The sequence below is a fragment of the Guillardia theta genome (assembly GCF_000315625.1).
Source record: "Guillardia theta CCMP2712 unplaced genomic scaffold GUITHscaffold_38, whole genome shotgun sequence".
NCBI classification, from domain to species: Eukaryota; class Cryptophyceae; order Pyrenomonadales; family Geminigeraceae; genus Guillardia; species Guillardia theta.
In genome coordinates, this window is record NW_005434636.1 from 121,119 (window position 1) to 141,212 (window position 20,094).

Below are 20,094 nucleotides of genomic sequence, written 5' to 3' on the forward strand. Positions count from 1 at the left end.
TAAGAACGGTTTTAATTGGTTCAATTCGGTTTAAAGTGTTAGTGCTAGCTGGAAGTCGTGGTCCTGCCTCTATTTTTTTTTCAAAAATATTCCTACCCCGCCTAGCAGATGCCCCACCCACCCATTGCATGGCCAACAGTTCAACCCACCACCCTACCTAGTCGACTTGATTTATTAAGAGTACCCATAAAATTCCCCTAAAAATAACCCCTAAAAAATTAATACTACCCCATGTTTGCAACAAGACCTGAAAGTCCCACCCCACCTACAGAGCTTTTGAATTTTAACGTCGAAAATGCGCGGGCATTTCGCTCATGATCGATATGAGGAAAGAGAGGAAGAGGAAGGAGAGGAGAATGTCAGCATGGCAGACACAAAGGGACCGAAGCGAGATGCTAGCAGAACGAGGATGACGACAAGGACGAGGAGAGATTCATGATGGGTTTAGGAGCAATGAAGCAGGAAGCGAGTACGAAATGATGTTCAAGAGCAGACAAGAAGTGCGTGAGACAAGAAGTGCGCAAAGGCAACCATAAAGTTGTATTGTAGGAAGAAGAGGGAGAAAAAGTCAAACAGAACACCAATCAACAGAAATATTTTTTTTTAGGTCGGACTGGATGACAAGGCACATTGCTTCATAGTCGGGTTCTGATGATCCCTTGTAGTATCACGAGGACACAAGCATAGAGCAGGGAACTAGCACGGGATAGAAGGGATACTATTGGAAGATTCAAGTATTCCTATGGTGGCAGAGGTCAAGCTAACAAGCCCTTTCCTGTAGATGGACTCTCCGAACGTATCGGTCACCGACGACTCGTTGGATCATTCCAAGATGGATAGAAGGCAGAAGCTTTTGCTCTGGCAACAACAGAAAGCTGCGTCCAAGAAGGAAAACAAGGGAACGTCAGTGAACGCAGCCAAGATCTCCTCTCCTGCAGGTATGCTGGAAAAATAGCGTGATCTCCTTTGACTGTCCTCGCTTTCCAGATATCAAGCAAGGAAAGAGAGAAGGGTTGACGGTCATCACTAACAAGCAAGCAAATCAAAGAAACAGTATCCTCTCTTCGGCCTCCAAAGCAAAAGGTTCTGTTCAATCTGTTACGCCGCGGATCCAAAAGAACAAACCAGCGGAGAAGACTGTTTTGAGCGTGGGAAAGGTACGCGCAGCCTGTATATTACGAGTGTTCTGAATGCAGCTGCTTAATAGACTTCTGCATCAAAGAGAGAGAAAACGGTTGCAAGCGCTCAGAAGACGCGAGCAGCCGCGGGAACCAGAAGGGCGGCGCAGAAGCAGAAGAGCTCGGATGAGAATACTTGTCTGGAGAATGTAATGGAGGCCAGTCAGTCGACTAACAGAGCTTCACTTGATGCATCAGCTGCTGCAGAAATGCCTGAGACTCAGGTGAAACAGAAAGACTTTTCTGAATCCACCATCTTCCCAAACCTGCCTCTGTTGTTTTCCTTGACCTGCTCCTCCTCCTCCTCCTCCTCCTCCATGGTGAAAATCATGGCGTCTAAATGTCCTCTTGCACAGGTCGATGAACAATCGGCCATGGAGGAAACTACTGTCGAGTCTGAGATCGCTGATCTCAATATGTACCTCGTCCCTGCCGACGATGAAGAAGAGGCGATGGCGTCGGAAAGCGAGAAGGCAGAGGACCCGAACGAAGATTTAGAGGCTGAGGTTCAGCAAGTCACCAAGGAGCTGAGCGCCTCCACTCCCAAGACTAGACGAGTTCTTCAGAGCGAAGACGTCTTCACACCCGAGAGCGATCACGGTGAGGAGACGATTGTTGATCTTCGGGGGCTGAAGAGGGCAAATAGGAACGGAAGAGAGCAACAACCAGACTAATGTTGCTCCGGTGAACGCTGGTGAGAAACTAGTTGTTCCTCACTATTCCTTTGCTGACGAAATGAATTTGAAGACGAAGTGCGAAGCAATCTGCAAGGAACGCAGATCAGCCCTCTTGCGAACAAGTAGTCTTGCCCTTGCTTCCTCCTGCCCGCTAACACATGTTACCCAACAGCTCCACTCCAGACAATGATGGGCGTGCATCTTCCGATCGAGAATCCAGCAGCAAGAGAAGGTCTCAGCATCATATGATGCCGTCACTATCGGATTGGAGGCCTTATACGCTCTTTTACAGGCGCTCAGGAATGATGGCTTTCACCCTTTCCGCCTCCGGCTTGACTCCGCTTTCAAGAAACTCTGCCCGAGATAGGTGAATCAACCTTCATCCAGTCTACTTCTTATTCAGTTCCAGGATGGCGGAGGCGATGCAGGACGATCACAATGACCTTGACCAAGATAAATCCAACTACCTCCGAGTATGGAAATTCGGAGATTCAGAGATTCATCACCTGCATAGCCCTTCCAAAGACAGCTCGCAGGGAACTGCCCCGTCTTCGGACGATTCTGACGCAGCCGGTGCTCTCTCGCTAACTGTAACTGTCCTCCTTACCTTGTAACCAGCACACAACATTGCGAACTCATGCTTGACTCCACGAGGGATGCGGAAAACTGGTTGAAAATGAGCCTTGGTAGGGATCTTTTGACTTGTACCTCAGGCATCTCAGGGACGCCTCTCCGCATCGCATCTCCAGCCGCTCTCTCGGAACCAGCAGCTCGTGTTACCCCATCACCACGGGCATGTATCAGTGTGCCTTTGTAGTGCGGTGACGCCTGTGCTCGCAGGGATCGGCCGCTAAGAGCATCTCCTTTGACAATGCCAGCGACCGATTGGGAACTAACGACGAAGTCGTGCTTCCTCGAACGCCCGGCAGCGCCATGAGACCCGCTCTCTCCCCCATCCCGCAGGTAATCCGGCGATGTCTGCTGCTGTGTGGTGACGCATGGCAGGAGGAGGAGGAAGACGATGAGGCAGAGGGAAGGAAACAATCCATGGAAGGTGCAAAGACCTTCAAGACTTCGGGATCGGGTTGACCTTAACATTAGGAGCTCAAGAGAATCGCACCGTTGCTGCTGTCACTCCCGGGGGGCACAGGAGGAGGACGGGGATCTCGGGCACTCCGGTATGTTGCCAGCTGGTTGGGAGACGGGGGCTGACAGCAGCGTTGAAGATGAGGCTCTCCCACCTCGTCCAGGACACGATCTCGAGCTCTTGCAAGAAGAAGCGGGCGAGACAGAGCCAAGACGTCGCACACTCCTCTGATCTCAACACGGAGACATCTGGCTCCATCATCGAGCGGGTCTGGCGCTGACCCTCCTCTTCTTGCCCTCCCTCATCCTCACCTTAGGCGAAAGTCCGTGCAACGGCAGCGCAAAAGGAAGAGCTGGGAACAGACTATGTCTTGACTCCCGTCCGAAGGTGCCTGCTACCCGATGCTCTCACGGCGACTCGGCTGAGCAACTTGTAGATCTGGGAGGAAGAAGAGCGGATGGAGCATCGAGGATGCCACTTGCATCCGTGAAGAGCTCATGACAACCGGGTGACTGTCTCCTCGCCTCTTCTTGTTCGACCTCGTGATGAGAATGATCAGGTATGCCTATCAGCCCAACAAAGCGCTTTCGATGCTGGACGCTTTTGACAACGCTAAGGTCCTGCTTCTTTCCTCCTACTCTCCCTCCAAACCCTCCCTCGCCATTCCCATTCCTCAACAACCTCTTCCTTGGCCTCCTTTCGGAATTTCCTACCACCGTTCCTCCTCTTGTCCTCGTCTTCTCTTCACCTCTTCTCCAATAATCTCCCTCTACTTGCTCGTGCTCGGTTAAACGCCTGACAGGATTCTCCCACCGCTGAGCCACAAGAGGCAGTAGCCAGCCCCCTGCCCGAGCAGACGCCAAAGAGATCGGCGAGGAAGAAGAAGGAAGAGGCCCCGCTATCCAGCCCCAGCGACCCCCCGAGGTCCACTCGACGAACTTCGAGGGCGTCAACGACCCCCGGGAAAGAGGTGGGGGATCCTTCGTCCATCGCGAAGAAGCGACAGCAGCTCAAGGCAAAGCTCGCAGCAGGTTTGACTCCTGCTTCTCTCTCGTTGAAGACTGATGCTGGGTTGCAGCATCTCCCCTTCACAGTCCGAGAAAGTGATGAGACAGCAACGACAAGTCTCGGCAAGTGTTACTAACCATAAACAATATAACGCGGGATTGAAAGTGAACAAGGAAGAGAGAAGGCAAAGTGGCAGATGGAGCTGAGAAGGCTCAGACGGGGATGGGGATGTTGTTTGCAAACTCTTGGAAATGAATCTCAACAAAGATCGACTTGTCATCTTCCTGAAAGAGATCATTGAAGTCAGTGAGGCGAAAGGATATGCATGATAACACGGAGTGCCACCTCCTCCGTCCTGTTGCTCAGCATGTCCATGATGTCGCCTGCATCGAGGTCAGGAGCCAGCAGCCACCGCTCTGCCTCGACTTCGCGTGCAGATGGCGAGAGGATCAAGCTCTTCGATGTGCGAGCATCTCCAGACGACCCATGCGGAGCTGCCGATGCCACGTCAGCTCAGCAGGAGGAAGGGAAGAGTACGTGGTGAATGTGTAGGGAGAGCTCTGCGAGATGTTGAGATTCATTTGAGTCCTGCCAAAGTCTTAGAGGAAGGCGAGCAGAGGAGAGAAGGAACACGATGAGAGCAAGGGGGCGGAATGAGGGACAATGAGGGAGGGTGAGATAGATGGAGCAGACCCGAGGTCCCAGAAGGTCTCGTTGAGCGAGTTAAATCGACGGCTAAGGCCAGTCGAGCACTGGGTGAGAGTCCAGTTGGTGTCCTGGTCAAGGACAGTTGAGCTACAGGAGGGATTTGGGGAGGACGAGGACGAGGACGAGGACGAGGACGAGGACGAGGACCTGACTGAGACGGCGAATATTGACAGCCCACTCGTTATGTGCAAGGGTGGAACCTGTGCAGGACGCTCTCAGCGCAAGGAGGAGAGGAGGACAGAACATGGAGGAAAGAGAGGAGGTGGGGGAGCAAAGATGATAGATGCCTGTTCCAGACTCGCCGATGCCTCGAGTCAGGGCCCTCCCTAAGCCCATGCCGTGCCCTAGCAGTCTTCCTGTCAGAGGTCTTCTTCCCTCCCTCTTCCCCAACCCTCTCCCCCCTCCTCTCCTCTCTCCCTGTTCCCCTCCGTTCCTCTGACCTCTGATCTCTCGCTCGTCTGTTCCCGGGGGAAAGACAGTGACCCCCCATAAGTCTCCTCCGCACGTTCGGATCTCCGGGCCCTGAAGAGGAGGAGGGTCAAGAGATGCGGAGCAAGGAAGCATATCACCTTGTAGCAGATCCTCTCCGTATTGAACCCCATCCCGTTGTCTGAAGGAGAGCAGGCGATAACCCACCTAGCACGCACTGTTGAATCCTCTCCTTGGTAGTCCCTCTCCTCTCTCTCTTACTCATCCTCTTCTTCCTCTCCCCTCTCCTTCCTCCCCTCTCTCTCCTCTCTGCGTTCTCTTCTACATGCCACCTTTCGGTTCCTCTTACCGTTCGCAACTGGCAGGATGAGATGGGTCATTGCAAGCGTAGCAACCTTTTCCCAGCCACATGGGCAGCCGATTGTGCAACCTTACATTCTCCTGACATTCAGATCATCATGAGAAACAAAAAGCAAGGAGGAATGACCTTGCAATACGTCAAACTGCCGTGATGATATTGATATCTTTCGAGGAGCAGGCGAGACGGAATGACTCCGCTCTTCTCTACAACCTTGACCACAAGTAAATCTCATCACAGACAGACAGGCAAGGAACGAGTAAGACCATTCAAGATTACAATACCTGATGGAAGAAATTCAAAGACATGGTCGGAAACCTTATCAGCTCAATTATCCCGGTGTCTTTCAGTAACTTCTTGACTCGTTTTTCATGTTCTCCGTCTTCTTCCTCCCCGAACGAAGTTTGCCAGGTTGCCCACCTCAACACAGCACGGAATATATCATCTTCATGCGCGAAAATCCGATCCTGATTTCAACTGAAGTGTTACAAAACATTGCACCTCCAAGACAGATGAAGAGAGTGTTTCAGGAGGTTCTTGTCACCTCCTTTGCAAGGGTCCGAACAATGTCAGCTTCCAACGATACGATTCCCTCGTTCTCCAGCACCTGTTGAGGTGACATGATGCGTCAGAGCTGCAGTTTGAATCGTTGTGATGCGAAGAGGAGAGGGAAGTAGGAAGAACCTCCTTCGCGTTCAAACGAACGTATTCCATGCAGACGAGCTCATGCCAGTCAAAGCGTGTGTTGAGTTCCTTTGTCACGTCGCAATTCTTGAAGCTGCCAATTTCAAGATCTTATTCCCGCAAATGGTAGTACTAATCAACCAGGACATGATTATTAGAATTACCATCACCATCACCATCACCATCACTATCACCATCACCATCACCACCAACAACATATCACGATAATTCAGTCAATATCGCTATCATGATGGTTTCCCCATTGCTAACCTGAAACTGGCAGAAACAAATGCAAAAGCATTGAAAGGAGAAATGTTGTCTGCGAGGTACTCCTGCAGCTTGTGATCAGGGACCAAAGAACATCATCGTCGTCTTCACCTCCATGTACTTCTTGGCATCATCATATCCGATATGCTTGGCAAGAGTTGCAAACGAATCAAACGAAAAGATGGCATCCCTCAAAATTCCAGAAAGGACTTTGTCGTTGTTTGTCAAAGATGATTTCGACAAAGAATGCCGCAAGAAATCAGAAACTGCCTGTTGCTTTTGCAACCATCGGATAACAAACGAAACGGGAGAGACGAAGATAGGAGGGTCTCTCACAGAGACTAGGAACATGACTGTGTCAAGGTCAAGGTCAAGGAAGGTATCTGTTTCAGCAATCTCATCTTCGTGCCCTGAAATGAAGGCAGAGCAGATTGGAATCCAAGACGAGTGCATGGAGGGGCAGCCTTCAGCGATCCCCGATGCGAGTTTGAGTGCATTGTTTGCATTCAGCAGCTTCTTCAGGCGTTCACTCGTCTCTTCTACCAACTCACAGATCTGAAGTCTGTCCAGGGTCGTTAACAACTTCAGCAGGTGGTCCTCTGTTATCTCGAAGTCTAGCCCGTAGAAGAAGCCAGTGATTGCCATGCCGACTTGAGGAGGAACATCTCTGATGACCAAGTGATTGTTCTCTGCTTCGCACATGCCAATGTTCATCGCCCTCTCGAAGAAAGGGGACTGGCTCAGAACAAGCTTGTGTGAGGGAATCTGGACTGAACCATCCTCGCAGGTGAATTCCAGGACGATGTCTGAATATTGCTTGTTGTTGAAGAATCTCTTCACGTCGAACCGAGAATTCCACGAGCTCCCACTTCTGTCTGATGAGTTCATTCCAGACAGAACGAACGAGTTGTCAGGCGTTTCTACAACTCCATTGGCGCTTGCGCTGCTACTTTCGTTGAAGGTTTCATCCATGGTTCCACAAGGGCTTCTGACCCTACATCCAAAGATTTCCCAGAACCTGAAGTTTTTGTCACCATGACCATAAACAATCAAAGGCAAGGTAGATGGTTGCAACAAACAGCGATCAGACGCATTACATATTCGAAGCGCTTCTCGTGAGATCAATCATATGATGTCAGTTCACCCTAATCTTCATATGATCCGATGTCAAACTTGCTACGTCATAACAGCACTCCGAATGCTTGCCCCTTCCCGTCCTCGTTCTCTATCGATCTTCTCACATCATCTAAACTCTTTCCCTCTCCCTCCTTTCCTTCTTCTCTAGATCTTCCCTACTCCCTGATCTCTTCCTCTATCCCCCCTCTTACTCTTCTCCCTCTTCACTTACTCTCTCTCTCTCTCCTCTCTTCATTTGCTCTCTCAGCATCCTGTTGCTTGGGTTTGTCGCCTGAACAAGCCCTGTATCTTCATGGCCTTCTTTGGGCGACTTTGTTGAACTTTTACTCACTGACAGCCCGGCGAGTGCCGCCGCGCCCGGCCCGGCGCCCGGCCGCCAGTCACCGGGCCGGGCCCGGGCAGCAGCCGTGCGGGCGGCAACTCTGAGTGCAGCCACGATTTTCCTGCGAGCTAGCCCAGGCTCCCATCACTGAATCCTGATTCTGCTCCAGCCTCCGCCCGGCGCATGTGCCACGGTGACGCTGCTCCGTCAAGTGGCACGGCTCGTCAGCGTGGGGTCTTGTCTTCCTCTCCCTCTCTCTTTCCCTCTCTTCTCCCTCTTTCTTTTCTCCTCATTCTCTCTCTCTTCTCTCTTCCTTTCTCACTATCTCTTAATCTTTTTCTTTCTCCTATCCTTTCAGTCTCTGTTATCTTCCTATCCTTGCTCTGCTTATAAATACTCCGGGCTTATCTCTGAAGTCAATTACCTATCTGCTCTAACTTCGCTACTGCATACAATCCATCACGTCGTGCGGGACCGTACGGGCCGGAGCCGCTCAGCGGCGGCCGGGCTCCGAGCCCGGGCCGCTCAGCGGCGGCCGGGCTCCGAGCCGCCGGCGAGTCCGAGCCGCCCGCCCCCGGCCGGGCTGCCACTTAACTTAGTAACTTTGAGTAAACGTAATTGGGGTAAGTAGGGGATGAGGGCTAAGAGATTTCTCCGAAAGGCCAGTGACCTTTCAATGAGGACCCCTACCCCATACCTATCATATCCATTATTGATGGGGTAGGGGTCCTCTATTCCAGCGACAGCGCCAACAGCCATGGCGTCGCAGGTGCGAACTGAGGAGGAGGATGTGAAGGGAGACAGAGAGAGGAAGGAGAGAAGATGAAAATTGTGATGATTTGAAGTGAACAAGAGGACCTTCAGTATGGGTGTGTGTAATGAAAGAAGGACAAACCGAGACGAGCGTGTGAGTGGGTTATCATTGAGGTTTATGGTTTAGTGCGCGGTGGAATGGAAGGTTGCACACAGGATGGAACACAGGAAAGAAATAGTCGGATGTTTGTGTTCAAACATGGAAAAAGGGATGTGAGGACAGGAGGACGGGTACAAAAACAGCAAGCTAAGACAAAGGAGAGGCGTGCTGAATTTCGATGTCGGCTATACTCTATGATAGATGTTTGCGAATTTTTGGAATCTGTCATGTTGTTTTGGTTTTTTTGGGCTGCTGTGTATCATTCAAATGCAGAATTTTGCATATTCTACAAATTTGGATGTCGAATCATTCCTTCAACTAGTGGAGGGCATGGTGTTCATGGAATTTGTGTTGGAACAAGCGTGTGCGGTGTGATGGTGTTTTGTAAACTGAACAGACGCCTCTTACAAGTGTTGGGAGGCTTTGAAAGATTGATGTGAGAGCATTTTCATTTTGTGTTATGCTTTCTGCGGGATGGGACTGATTCGCAAAATGAACATGTGAGATGACGAGCAAAGCCTAGGAAATAGATAGATCATGAGAATTTCAAGGTTATGAATGATAATTTCCTCATCCGTGACGATATTTCTGTTTGCAACATCAGATCACAACGATGCTCGTTGGGGAGGGCGCAAAGCTCGATGTGCACGGATGCAAGACTGTGGACATGGCTTCCTCCTTCGGAAAGGTGCGTGCGAGTGAGGTTGGGGTAGGGCATCCGAGTTACTCTGCGGCAGGCATTGCTTGAGTTCGTCTTCATCGTGTTTGCTTGCATCACCTTGCTTCTCGGCATCAACGCGGCCAAGAGCAAGGCAGCCAGCCGCGTTCTCTTCCCTGCCACCTTTGTCACTGGAATCGCCTCCATTGCCTATTTCTCCATGGCATCTGGCGGAGGATGGGTGATCGCCCCAGACTGCAGGCAGCTCTTCGTGGCCCGCTACCTTGACTGGCTCATCACAACTCCCCTCCTCCTCATCGACCTCGGCCTCGTCGCTGGCGTCAGCCGCTGGGACATCATGGCTCTCTGCCTCTCTGATGGTACTTGAGACTCTCAAGGTTAAGTGTTGCTGACGTGATCGTGACAGTCTTGATGATTGCTACTGGGGCATTCGGATCTTTGACTGTTGGCAACGTTAAGTGGGTTTGGTGGTTCTTTGGTATGTGCTGGTTCTTGCACATCATCTTTGCCCTCGGCAAGTCCTGGGCTGAGGCCGCGAAAGCCAAGGGAGGAGACTCTGCGTCCGTTTACAGCAAGATTGCTGGCATCACTGTGATCACTTGGTTCTGCTACCCTGTTGTCTGGGTGTTCGCTGAGGGCTTCGGAAACTTCTCTGTCACCTTTGAGGTGTGTTGATCTCACTCATGAGTTGTTGTGCTCATGTCGTGAACTTGCAGGTTCTCATCTATGGCGTTCTTGACGTCATCTCCAAGGCTGTGTTCGGCTTGATCCTCATGTCGGGTGCTGCTACTGGCTACGAATCCATCTAAGGATGTGTTGATAATCGATCTTCTCCTGTGGAATGCAAAAAATAATCTCCTTCAGCTCCAAATGTCCTGCTGGTATCTTCCTGTTGCTTGCAGATTCCGCAATCTCTCCCTCGCGGCTTCCTCGCTGCCCTCCTGCTTGTTCGTCAGGAGTTTGCTCAATATGTCACTGTTCACCATGGAAATAAGCACATCGACAAACGCTCTGCGCACTTCCGATGCCATTGATATACTGTTTGAGCGTGAGCGAACGTACCATATAAGGAGACGATTACCTTCCACACACGTAGATGCATCCTTGTTTCTTGGAAATGACATTAGGTCCATTGACCGACGTTGGGATAGATCTACCTGCATTATTTGAGCGACTTCTGTTCTTTGCTGGCGGATTCTGTCTTGGACGTAAATCTTCTTGGAGGTCTCACGGCTGAATGCAAAGTGCAATGAACTGAGACAACGTGAGAGGTAAGAGCAGACAAAGAGCCTGCGTACTTGATCACTCCAGCGTCCATCATCGATTCCATCTCTTCCCGATAGAGACAATCTTCATCTGAACAAGAATTAAGAACTAAGTCAACCATGCCGGTCAGAATCAACGCACCTTCTTTTCGACAACCGTAGAAGAAAGCAATGTCAACATTCACTCCCGAGATCTTCATGGCATGATGCGCTTCTAGGTACATTGCCCGCAAGGGAGCGATTCCTGTCCCCGCTCCAACCTGGGTCCAGTTACGATCCAACAAAACACTAACATCTCTCCCGCCATCACCACCTCCACCACCTCTTCTGCCTCCTCCTCGCCCTCCTCCTTCTACTCTTCTAGCTTCTCCAGCTCTACCTCCATCTCTAACTTCAAACTCGACAACTTCACTCACAAGAATGATCGGCGTGCTCAAATCCTTGGGCAGCTTGAAGGGGCTCCTTCTCAACTGAGCCTGCACCGAACATCCAACATGTACGCAAGAGAGGAACGAGGAGCATGTTCCTTCGAATCTCCGCTCCGCTCTGCTCTCCATGCTCTGACCAGGTCGGTCGATCTCCTCCTCCAACACCTTGAGCGTCAGGTGAACTTGCTTTGGAGAGGACGAGCTGCTGGAGGATATGGAGTAGTAGCGAGGTTGAACCCTCGGGAGGATCTGAAGTATCTGCAATGCGGGGGTGAAACAGCGTTAAAAAGGTAGCGAGAAGGCTGACATTTTCAAGAGTGAGATGAACGCTTTTGTGATCGGCCAGGACATCAACAATGTTCTTGTAACCCTGCAAACTTCTGAGTGAAGAAAGATCGGAAGAAGGGAAGACCTTGACGATGTGTTTCTGATAGGAGAAACTGTCCTCACTCAGCCAGTTTAGATTTCTTCTGTCATCATCGGACAGTGCAAGTTCCGCAAGGAAGGCAAGCCAATCTTGCTTCACGCAACAGTTCAAGTCCAGATAACTAGCAGATCATTTAGATAGACTGCACCCGAGTGGTCGTTTCGCCATTTCGACCAACCTTGTGAAAATCTTCCTGAGTGTGCACGGAACAGGAAAAGGAGATGCGGCAACATCATCTCTTACTATCACCCACTTGTCCAAATCTGTTCAACTGTGATCACATTCCATCGTACCACATCATTATCTCACCGATCGAAGTTCGCACAGCAAACCTCTCGACCAAACTCGACTTGTTCTCTGGATAGATCGCAAGGTGATCGCCAGTCTCATACGCATCTTCTTTATCTTTCATCAAAGATCACCATCTCTCCCATCATCACAAAGCAACCCACCCTCAAGATCCAATTCCACGTGAAGGAACCTGCGGTCACCAGACTTCTGCAGCTGATCATGCACTCAACGGAAAGTCGGAAGAGATCAAGGGTGAAGCAACAACACCTCTCGTTTCTCTCGAACTTTCATCAGCTTCTTCGTCACATGGTCGAGTTTCGCAGACGATGCCGGGAGCTTCTTGTTTGAACGCGTGGCTGCTTCCTCCGATTCAAACATCTGGATGTAGAAATTCTTTCTCGTTGCCATGGGCTGATCATCGTATCCCTTGCGATCTTTCACATGAAATAATGTGTCGAGAGCTCTTGACACTTCTTTCGCCCACCTGCCAGCCGATATCATCAGTCTGAAAAGAAACGTCATGTCAACCAACTTTGCGAAATCCTCGTCCCCCCCTCCTCCTGCCGCGTCGCAAAGGAGGAGCTGGGACAGCCTCTCAGCTCCTCTTGCCTATATCTTCTGTCAGCCACCACGAGCAAGCTCTGCTCTACAACCTCCATCAGCCTGTCAACATCCTTTGCGACTGTGTTGTAATGTTCATACTGAGAATTCCCCAGTCCCAGGACTGTCTCTCAATCAGAAAATGACCATCAAACATGAAGCAGAGGCTCGCACCTGAGTATCTCACACCGGGAAATCTTGCTTCCTCACTCTTGACCCACTCGTAAAACGTCTTTGCGTTGTCCGTCGGCTCACCTTCTCCATACGTCGCCAGCAAAAACAAGGCGATCTGGGGGCTGGCGCTCGTGCCTTCAGCGAAAGATGCCTTTGAAAAAAATTCCAAATCCACAACATCCACCAAGAAACCCCTCTTGCGCAGAAAGTTTGCTATCTCATGGGCATAGTTCTCAGCGGTTCCCGTCTGAGATCCAAAGCAGATTGAAATGACATTCGTGGAAATATCCAATCCATTTCTTGAGCTCTCTGTGCAAACCGTTGAGCATCACCAAGGAGAACTAGCCGACATATATCAACCTGTCTTTTGTGTTGATTCGGTTTCGCCTCCGTCATCGACAAGTTCGAGGGTAGTTTTCAGCAAGTACCTAAGGGGGAAGGTATCACGGCAACCCAATGTTACATTTTCATACCCCAGAGCGATGATAACAACTATGATCGCGAGCAAGTAAAACATCTTCACCAGGCGTCTTGCTTATATCCTCATTGTTGAGACAACTGAGCATTTCGTGTCATAACCTTTACAACCAGAAGGAGCAAACAACAAAGAATTTTTGTTGCACAAGTTTGCCTTGTCCGTAAAGAAAGCATGCTCTCTCTACATACTCCACATTCCTGATCTACTGCCTACACTAAATCTGTTCTTTCTTACATCACATGTTGCTCTCATCCTCTCCCTCCATCCCTCCCTCCTCCTCCTCCTCTCCCTCCGCCCTCAGCTTCCACTCCCTCGCCATGTCGCCCTGAGAGCTTCATCGAGTTCGAGCTATTTCATTTAATCGTTTACCTTCTTAGCTATTTAAATTAGACTGAATGCTCCGGCCCGGCCCTGGCTAGCACCGGCCCGACAGACTCGCCTCCGGCTGGTCACCTGAAGGCGGGGACAGTGGATGTTTCACTTAGACATAAATGTGCTGTCCTTTAAATTTATCTATATCATCTCTGAGGCGCTGCTGGGGACTTTTAGCTTCAACCCATACTTCATGAAAAAAAAATCAATAGAATGTAAATGACTTATTAGGCCATTTTATCAAATAGCAATAACCGGAACCTTCCTATGAAATAATAATTATATGGGTTATTAGACTTCACAAGCTATTTGTCCCTCTACGTCGCCTTCCGCGCTGCCTCTGGGGGGGGCTGGGGATCTTTTTGCAGTGAGGGTCCTGTGAGTCTTTTCAAGGTTTATAGTTCAAAATTACAATTGAGATATTTCAAAAATAGGCGAAGTTTTTGATTTTGTTTAAAAGAATCAGTTGGGCACTCGAAATTGACACGACCCAGTGTGAAAACGGGATACTTGCAATGGGCGATGGAGGAGTAGAGAAATCAGGCAGGGAAAACAGGATGACTAGCAGGAGAAGGAGGAGGAGGAAGCAAATAGTTTGCAGGGCTTACCGTCACCCCCTGTCTCGTATATTCCCCCCCTTTCTGCTCTCTCCTCCTCTATTCCCTTCTCATCTCCCGTGATTCCATAACCCTCGTTGCTCCCTCCTCGGGCCTTGCTTTCTTGTTCTTCATATGCAAATGCTTGCAGAATTTGTCGCTATCCTAGCTCCAGCCTAGCGTGTCTTTAAAGCACTTTTCTGGATTGCTGCCTGGTGCGTCCAAGAGCAGCTGGTAGAGATCAGGCCCCGGTGTAATGTGTACAGGATCGACGACACGTCACAAACAGACTAAATAGCATAGATGTCCAAACCACTAGAAGGAGACGATGACGACCTACATACATTGCTGTTGACCATTGAAAGGGATCACGCGCCGCTGATGGTCTCTCATGCACCCTGCTCGTGGTGTTGGTGGATTGCAAGAGTAGTCGATGTTTTCAGGCCCTGCCACGTTTCCAAGATGTTGCTCTCATCATAGCTCTCCTGCCATCGTCAAGCTGACAGAATTCTCGCAGGAAATGAGTTTTTGGCTGATTTCGGTGCCAGTGGGATCGATCCACAAGGCAGGTGAAGGGCCATCATGTCGCAAACCTGACGATTGTTACAGGTGGGATCCACCAAAGCTGAAATCTGGGATGGGCTGTGCAAGGCGTTGCCAGACGTCGACAAGCATAAGATGCAGGTCATAATCCACGCGGTTTGTTGAATGTATGACCGGCGCTCTCTCTCAGATCCCTGAGCTGCGCGTTGGAACTCTGGATTCTTTGATGTCACTTTCCGATGATCTTGAAAGAATCGACAGGCAGGAGCAAGATTTCGTTCTCTTGGCATGCTGATGTTTCTGTCACAGATTTGTAGAAGGTGTTGTTCACCGTCTTGAGAAAGAAGTTTCGGAGGGAGGCGGATCTGGTTCGGGGCCAACTGTCGATGGCAGTGAGTCGGCAAGTTGCAAGACTATCCGTTGGTTGACATGTGCTTCCAGCGGCACCGGAAACTCACCTGACGAGATTCTCCTGGGATCAAGTGACGATCATCTTCGAAGAAGTTTCATTCTTACATGGATGGTTGGGAACAGGCGAGATTTCCTATCAAGAGCACACTGTCAGAGGTGTGTGGGGAGGCGGGAAGTGAAGTGATCACGGCTGATGAAAGAATGCAGCTTGTCAACATGATTCAAGATCTTGTCCATCGTACAGACGAGGAGCTGAAGGTAAGAATAATCCTTGGTTCCATTGAGATTTGACGATTGCGAAGGTGAAACTGATGGATTACAACTCTATCAAGTCTTCACTCGGAGCGTGCGAGAGGAAAACTCAGGGAAGGTCTGAGCAGCGATGAGCCCTTGAGCGTTTTGAAGCTCACAATTCTCTCCCTTCAGTCTGAATGCGGCTTCTATCACTCCATACGTCAGAAAAGGTCTACCTGATGGAGATGATAACAACGATGATAATGATATGATGATGGAGATGATGATGATGATGATGCTCAAGATATGGATCTGAACAATGATCTTCAGATGATTTTGTGTCCTCGGAGAAGCTAAACACAGTCTTCTGTGCTGTTCCCAAGTTTGCCGTAAACGGTGAGTCCTGTTTCATGTCCAACTACCTGATCTGAAAGGCGTCTGTCAGATTTTCTCAATAACTATCAAACATGGGGTAAATTTCAGACGGAAAAGATGGTACCTTGACCTTTTCAGCTGCATCATGTCACCAACACTCGAATGTTTTTAGGGAGAAATCAACGGTGTTGTGCCTGGCTCTGCCAAGGAGTTGGCTTCAGATTCAGAGTACAGCCTGTACAGAGTAGTTGTGTTTAGAATGGCTGGTGATCTTTTTGTGTGAGATTCCAAACTTTGTGAACATGTGTTGGCAGAGGATGAGTTCAAGACTGAGGCTCGCAATGGGAGAGTGACGGTTTGCAAATTCCTCTGATGAGCTCTTGGGGAGGTTCCAATATTTGTACAGGTGAGAGATTTCACCTATCAGGATGGCCAGCAAAGAGCCGATGAAGAGGGTAAGTGGCCATGAACATCGTTGTGCTTGCTTGTAGTCTGAATTCCTCTCTAGAGCTGTCGAAGCTGAAGAAGGAGGAATCCCAGGTATGTTCCACTCTGCTCAACAACCTCTAGCTCGCTGTCTTCATGGACATCGTGACCCCTTCGAGAGCACGAACATCTGATGTCAACGTGCTTAGGCCAAGGGCAAACTTGAGAGGTGGTCAACCACGTCCTTCTCCGAGTGCTTTCGCGCGTGGATTCACCTCAAGGTGACGTCACTGATGCTTTCTCTCCTCCTCCACTCTCTGCTCATCGATTCCCCTTCTGCCGCATCTGCTTGCGTCTTGTCTTTTCCTCCCTCACACATCCGGTTTCTCACGGTGTTGTTGATGCCTGTCTCCTCGCTCCATCTTCGTTTTGGCTTCTCCTCCTCAACCGCCCCCTCCGATGCACTTGACTACCTCCTCCCTGACGATTCTTTAGGCCATTCGCGTGTTTGTGGAATCAGTCTTGCGATATGGATTGCCGCCGAATTTTCAGGCGATGTTGATTAAGCCAGGAAGAAACGAAGACAGAGTCCGCAAGACACTCAATAGCACGTACGCGGTGCTTGCAGCCCCAGGATTGGAGAAGGTGAGAAGAAGTGATGATACGAGAGGTGGAGAAGAGAAGGGAAGGGTGGAGGAGGAGGGTTGGTACAGGATGTCAGTACAATTGTTCAGCAGGATAAGGGCAGTGGATAGGAGGAGGACGGAGGAGAGGAGGAGAATTGGGGAGCGGAGGAGGAGGAGGAGGAGGAGGAGGAGGAGGAGGAGGAGGAGGAGGAGGAGGACAGTTCAGCTGATTCGTGGAGTAGGCACTTGAGGATGGTCCTGCGCAGTCAAGATTCTATCCTTACGTCGACATTGAGGTTTTGTATGTGACGCAGCTGTTTTCCAGCTGACTCGCTCGCAGATCAAGTACACAGCGATGACGGATTGAATATGCACAGATGTAGCCAGGCTCCTGCTGCATCCATTCCAGCATCCACACAAACGATTCTTTCGGACGATCGAGCTCATGCTGCTTCATGCAACATACTTCAGTTTGATTACAACGGTCTCAAAAGTTCCATCATTCTCTTCTCCCTCCTCCCGCTCCTTCCCATGCTTCAAGCTCTTTTCCCTCCTGTTCCTCCTCAATCACAAGCACGGCTCCTCATGAAAGCTCGAAGGGGTCTACCCAGCTCTTCCATCCCTCTATCCCCATCGCCATCTCCTCGTCCGACAGCAGGCAGTCGTCGAGCGCTTCCTTGAGCTTGTCCTGCAACAGCTTGAGCGACCCTTGACCTTGTTCGTCCTCCTCCTCCTCCTCCACCACCACCACCACCACCACCTCCTCCTCCTCCTCCTCCACCACCACCTCCTCCTCCTCCTCCTCCTCCTCACCCGGTTCAGGTCGGTACCGATGAAGACGATCTCCGTCCGCCTGTCACCATGCGGATTCTCCTTGAGCTTCTTCTGCATCGTGTTCCTCGTCTGCTCCTCCATCTCCGGCCAGTCGCTCTCTGCTGCTCGTATCAGTGTAGGCCCCATGTGTTTGACTCTCTTCTCCTCCTCTCCTCCTCCCTCCTTCACGTCTCCTCCCTCTTCACGTTCGCATTCTCCCTTCCTCTCCTCTCCCGTTTCACCTGCTGTCTCGCACAGCCATGGTCTTTCAGCCTTGAGCGTAAGGAAAGCGCCAGCCTGAAGCGAACGTCAGAGGAGCACAAGAGGCATGAAATGGAGTGGCCAGATGAGGAAGAGGATGAAGATTGAGGGAGGATAGCGCAGGAGCAGGCAAAGGAGGAGCAAGAGCAGATTGAGTGTGGGAAAGTCGAAAAACAGGATGGGAAGAAAAGGGACCATGAGACAGCGAGGAGGACCAGGGGGAAACTGATGGGAAGGACAAGGAGGAGGAGGAAGAGGAAAGAAGGAGGAAAGGAGGAAAGGAGGAAAGGAGGAAAGGAGGAAAGGAGGATGATGAGGAGCTGGTGGCGGAGAAAGATTCGCAGGGAAAGTCACACCTGGCTCCAAGTGATGCAGTAGGCTGAGGAGGTTGCGAGCCACATGACTCCCTTAGATCGCAGGATCTGACCCAAACACGCCTCCTGCATCTCTGCAACCATCTCCTTCCTCTGCCTCTCCCGCTCCTTCACATCGTCCTCTTCGTCGCTAGCTGCATCATCGTTGCTCTCCTGTGCGAGCATCGTCAGGGAGAGAAGTTCAAGGACGAGTCCTGCTTCACCTCTCTGACGTGTTCCGAGGGCACGCTCTTGTCTTCGTCTCCGTCATCGTAGTTGATGTGATAGCTTACTTCCTTTCCTTTCACCTCCTTCCCTGCTACACAACCCGGATGAAACGCTTCGCTACCCATCCATCGAGCCTCGACCCTGCTGCCAATAGCGAACGTCCCATCTTCATCTCTCTTGACACCCTCCTCCTCCTCCTCCTCCTCCTCCTCTTCTTCCTCCTCCTCCTCCTCCTCTGCGTCTTCTTTGTGTCCAATATCGCCATTTCCATTCCTGACCTCCGTTTCTTCCTCCTTGCGATCCGAGTGGCCATGTTCATGTTCATCATGGCTGTGATCATGGTCATGTTCATCATCTTCAGGGAGCATAGCAGAGGTGAAGAAAAAGCGATCTGTGAAGTTGTGGTAGAGACGCATAGGATGAAACGGTCTCTCCGATCTGTACACCATGCTCGTTATACCGTACTCGATCGTCTCCGCCATCTGAGTCAACGGTGTAGTGTACAAGAACGATTTGCCCCATCCTGGGTGTTGGGTTGCCTTCTCTAGAGAGAACAACCCAGTGTTCACAACCTGGTCGAGAGGAACTTTGCCGTGACTTGTCGAGATGATGTTTGCCTTTGGGTTGAGTTTGCAAATGACTTCTTTGATCCGCTCGACCTCCCTCGCAGACACAAGGTCTACCTTGTTCACAATGACGACATCTGCAAACTCTAACTGGTCAATCATCAGGTCTACAACTGTCCGATCGTCTTCAGCCGGGGCTTCCTGGTGTCTCTCGTGCACTCGCTCAACAGACTCAAACACAGATGAGAAATTCGCCGCATCGACGACAGTCACGCACGTGTCCAGCCGGGAAAGGGAAGACAGGGCAGTCACAGCCTTGCTCGCATTCTCACTTAGCTGTGACGTGATCGCCTTGGATAGACCGTCTCCTCCCTTCGCCTTCTTGCTCGGCGGCTCTCCAACCTTCTTCTCCTCCCCTCCTTCTCCATCCTCCTCCACATTCATCACGAAACTCTCTGCCGTATGCATCGGCTCCGCCACACCCGTGCTCTCTATGATCAAGTAGTCAAACCGACCATCTCGTGCTAGTTTGCCGATCTCTTCCACCAGGTCCTGACGGAGGTCGCAACAGATGCAGCCGTTGGACAGTTCAATGATCTTCTCCTCCCTCTGTATGAGCGCAGTGTCCTTGATAATGTTGGCATCGATGTTGATTTCCGCCATGTCGTTCACCAGCACTGCGCACTTCATTCCCTTTCTGTTCCGAAGGATCTCCTCGAGCAATGTCGTCTTGCCTGATCCGAGGAACCCGGACAGGAGAGTGACAGGAAGACGCTTGTCGGTCATGATGGCAAGCAGCAGCTAGTTGGGGCTGTTGATGATGTTGGCTGAATAGGAGCAGCGAGGGAGACAAGGAGCAAGGGAAAGGGTTGAGACGAGCTAGGGATGGGAGCCAGGACAGGAGAGAAGAGGGGAGGGAGGGAGAGAAGGAAAACGGGAGGAGGGGGCAGTAGGAGGAAGGGGAGGAAGGGAGCTTTACAGGTTGAGCACGTGCAGTTTCTTCTTGGAAAGTCGAACAAACTTTAACCCACCCCCTGTTGATATAGTGAAATATCAGACAAGACTACGGGTTTAATGAATGCAAATGTTCTTTTTAATTATTGATCGAAAGAACTCTTCAAGAGTCGTTCTTCTTGGTAACTTTCAATTCTGTCTAGCGTCTCATGGCGCCTGTCCGCCC

The 20,094-nt window shown here is 50.6% G+C and overlaps 6 protein-coding genes across 6 annotated transcripts; 3 read left to right on the forward strand and 3 right to left on the reverse strand.

Moving 5' to 3' along the window:
• Positions 1–781: 781 nt before the first annotated feature.
• On the forward strand, positions 782–4,086 carry GUITHDRAFT_109215 (hypothetical protein; the record flags this gene model as incomplete). Its single annotated transcript, XM_005831712.1, has 17 exons — positions 782–938; positions 988–1,157; positions 1,208–1,402; positions 1,535–1,778; positions 1,825–1,872; positions 1,926–1,977; positions 2,028–2,087; positions 2,148–2,222; positions 2,265–2,445; positions 2,696–2,818; positions 2,861–2,909; positions 2,957–3,033; positions 3,082–3,210; positions 3,259–3,329; positions 3,379–3,450; positions 3,502–3,559; positions 3,745–4,086. The coding sequence occupies 17 exons, from the start codon at positions 782–784 to the stop codon at positions 4,084–4,086; spliced, it is 2,103 nt and encodes a 700-aa protein (XP_005831769.1).
• Positions 4,087–4,549: 463 nt separating this feature from the next.
• Positions 4,550–7,368, reverse strand: GUITHDRAFT_139415 (hypothetical protein; the record flags this gene model as incomplete). The annotated part of the gene is made up of 11 exons (XM_005831713.1): positions 4,550–4,726; positions 4,806–4,858; positions 5,099–5,180; positions 5,228–5,294; positions 5,437–5,528; positions 5,575–5,658; positions 5,730–5,912; positions 5,990–6,052; positions 6,130–6,223; positions 6,400–6,461; positions 6,508–7,368. 11 exons carry the CDS (start codon positions 7,366–7,368, stop codon positions 4,550–4,552), a joined length of 1,818 nt encoding a protein of 605 aa, XP_005831770.1.
• A 2,013-nt stretch (positions 7,369–9,381) lies between these two features.
• Positions 9,382–10,256, forward strand: GUITHDRAFT_139416 (hypothetical protein; the record flags this gene model as incomplete). The annotated part of the gene is made up of 4 exons (XM_005831714.1): positions 9,382–9,456; positions 9,506–9,806; positions 9,854–10,113; positions 10,164–10,256. 4 exons carry the CDS (start codon positions 9,382–9,384, stop codon positions 10,254–10,256), a joined length of 729 nt encoding a protein of 242 aa, XP_005831771.1.
• A 51-nt stretch (positions 10,257–10,307) lies between these two features.
• Positions 10,308–13,198, reverse strand: GUITHDRAFT_109218 (hypothetical protein; the record flags this gene model as incomplete). The annotated part of the gene is made up of 15 exons (XM_005831715.1): positions 10,308–10,485; positions 10,529–10,557; positions 10,605–10,701; positions 10,746–10,803; positions 10,855–10,972; positions 11,129–11,398; positions 11,448–11,510; positions 11,553–11,688; positions 11,746–11,830; positions 11,877–11,972; positions 12,020–12,071; positions 12,126–12,467; positions 12,512–12,582; positions 12,633–12,941; positions 13,156–13,198. 15 exons carry the CDS (start codon positions 13,196–13,198, stop codon positions 10,308–10,310), a joined length of 1,947 nt encoding a protein of 648 aa, XP_005831772.1.
• A 1,400-nt stretch (positions 13,199–14,598) lies between these two features.
• On the forward strand, positions 14,599–17,060 carry GUITHDRAFT_109219 (hypothetical protein; the record flags this gene model as incomplete). Its single annotated transcript, XM_005831716.1, has 17 exons — positions 14,599–14,619; positions 14,688–14,777; positions 14,939–14,989; positions 15,156–15,188; positions 15,240–15,290; positions 15,335–15,402; positions 15,459–15,496; positions 15,597–15,662; positions 15,712–15,761; positions 15,814–15,907; positions 15,956–15,996; positions 16,048–16,096; positions 16,150–16,181; positions 16,277–16,348; positions 16,563–16,712; positions 16,936–16,989; positions 17,034–17,060. The coding sequence occupies 17 exons, from the start codon at positions 14,599–14,601 to the stop codon at positions 17,058–17,060; spliced, it is 987 nt and encodes a 328-aa protein (XP_005831773.1).
• Positions 17,061–17,276: 216 nt separating this feature from the next.
• GUITHDRAFT_71800 (hypothetical protein) lies at positions 17,277–19,700 on the reverse strand (the record flags this gene model as incomplete). The annotated part of the gene is made up of 6 exons (XM_005831717.1): positions 17,277–17,381; positions 17,507–17,625; positions 17,749–17,803; positions 18,124–18,263; positions 18,761–19,241; positions 19,353–19,700. The coding sequence occupies 6 exons, from the start codon at positions 19,698–19,700 to the stop codon at positions 17,277–17,279; spliced, it is 1,248 nt and encodes a 415-aa protein (XP_005831774.1).
• Positions 19,701–20,094: the final 394 nt, after the last annotated feature.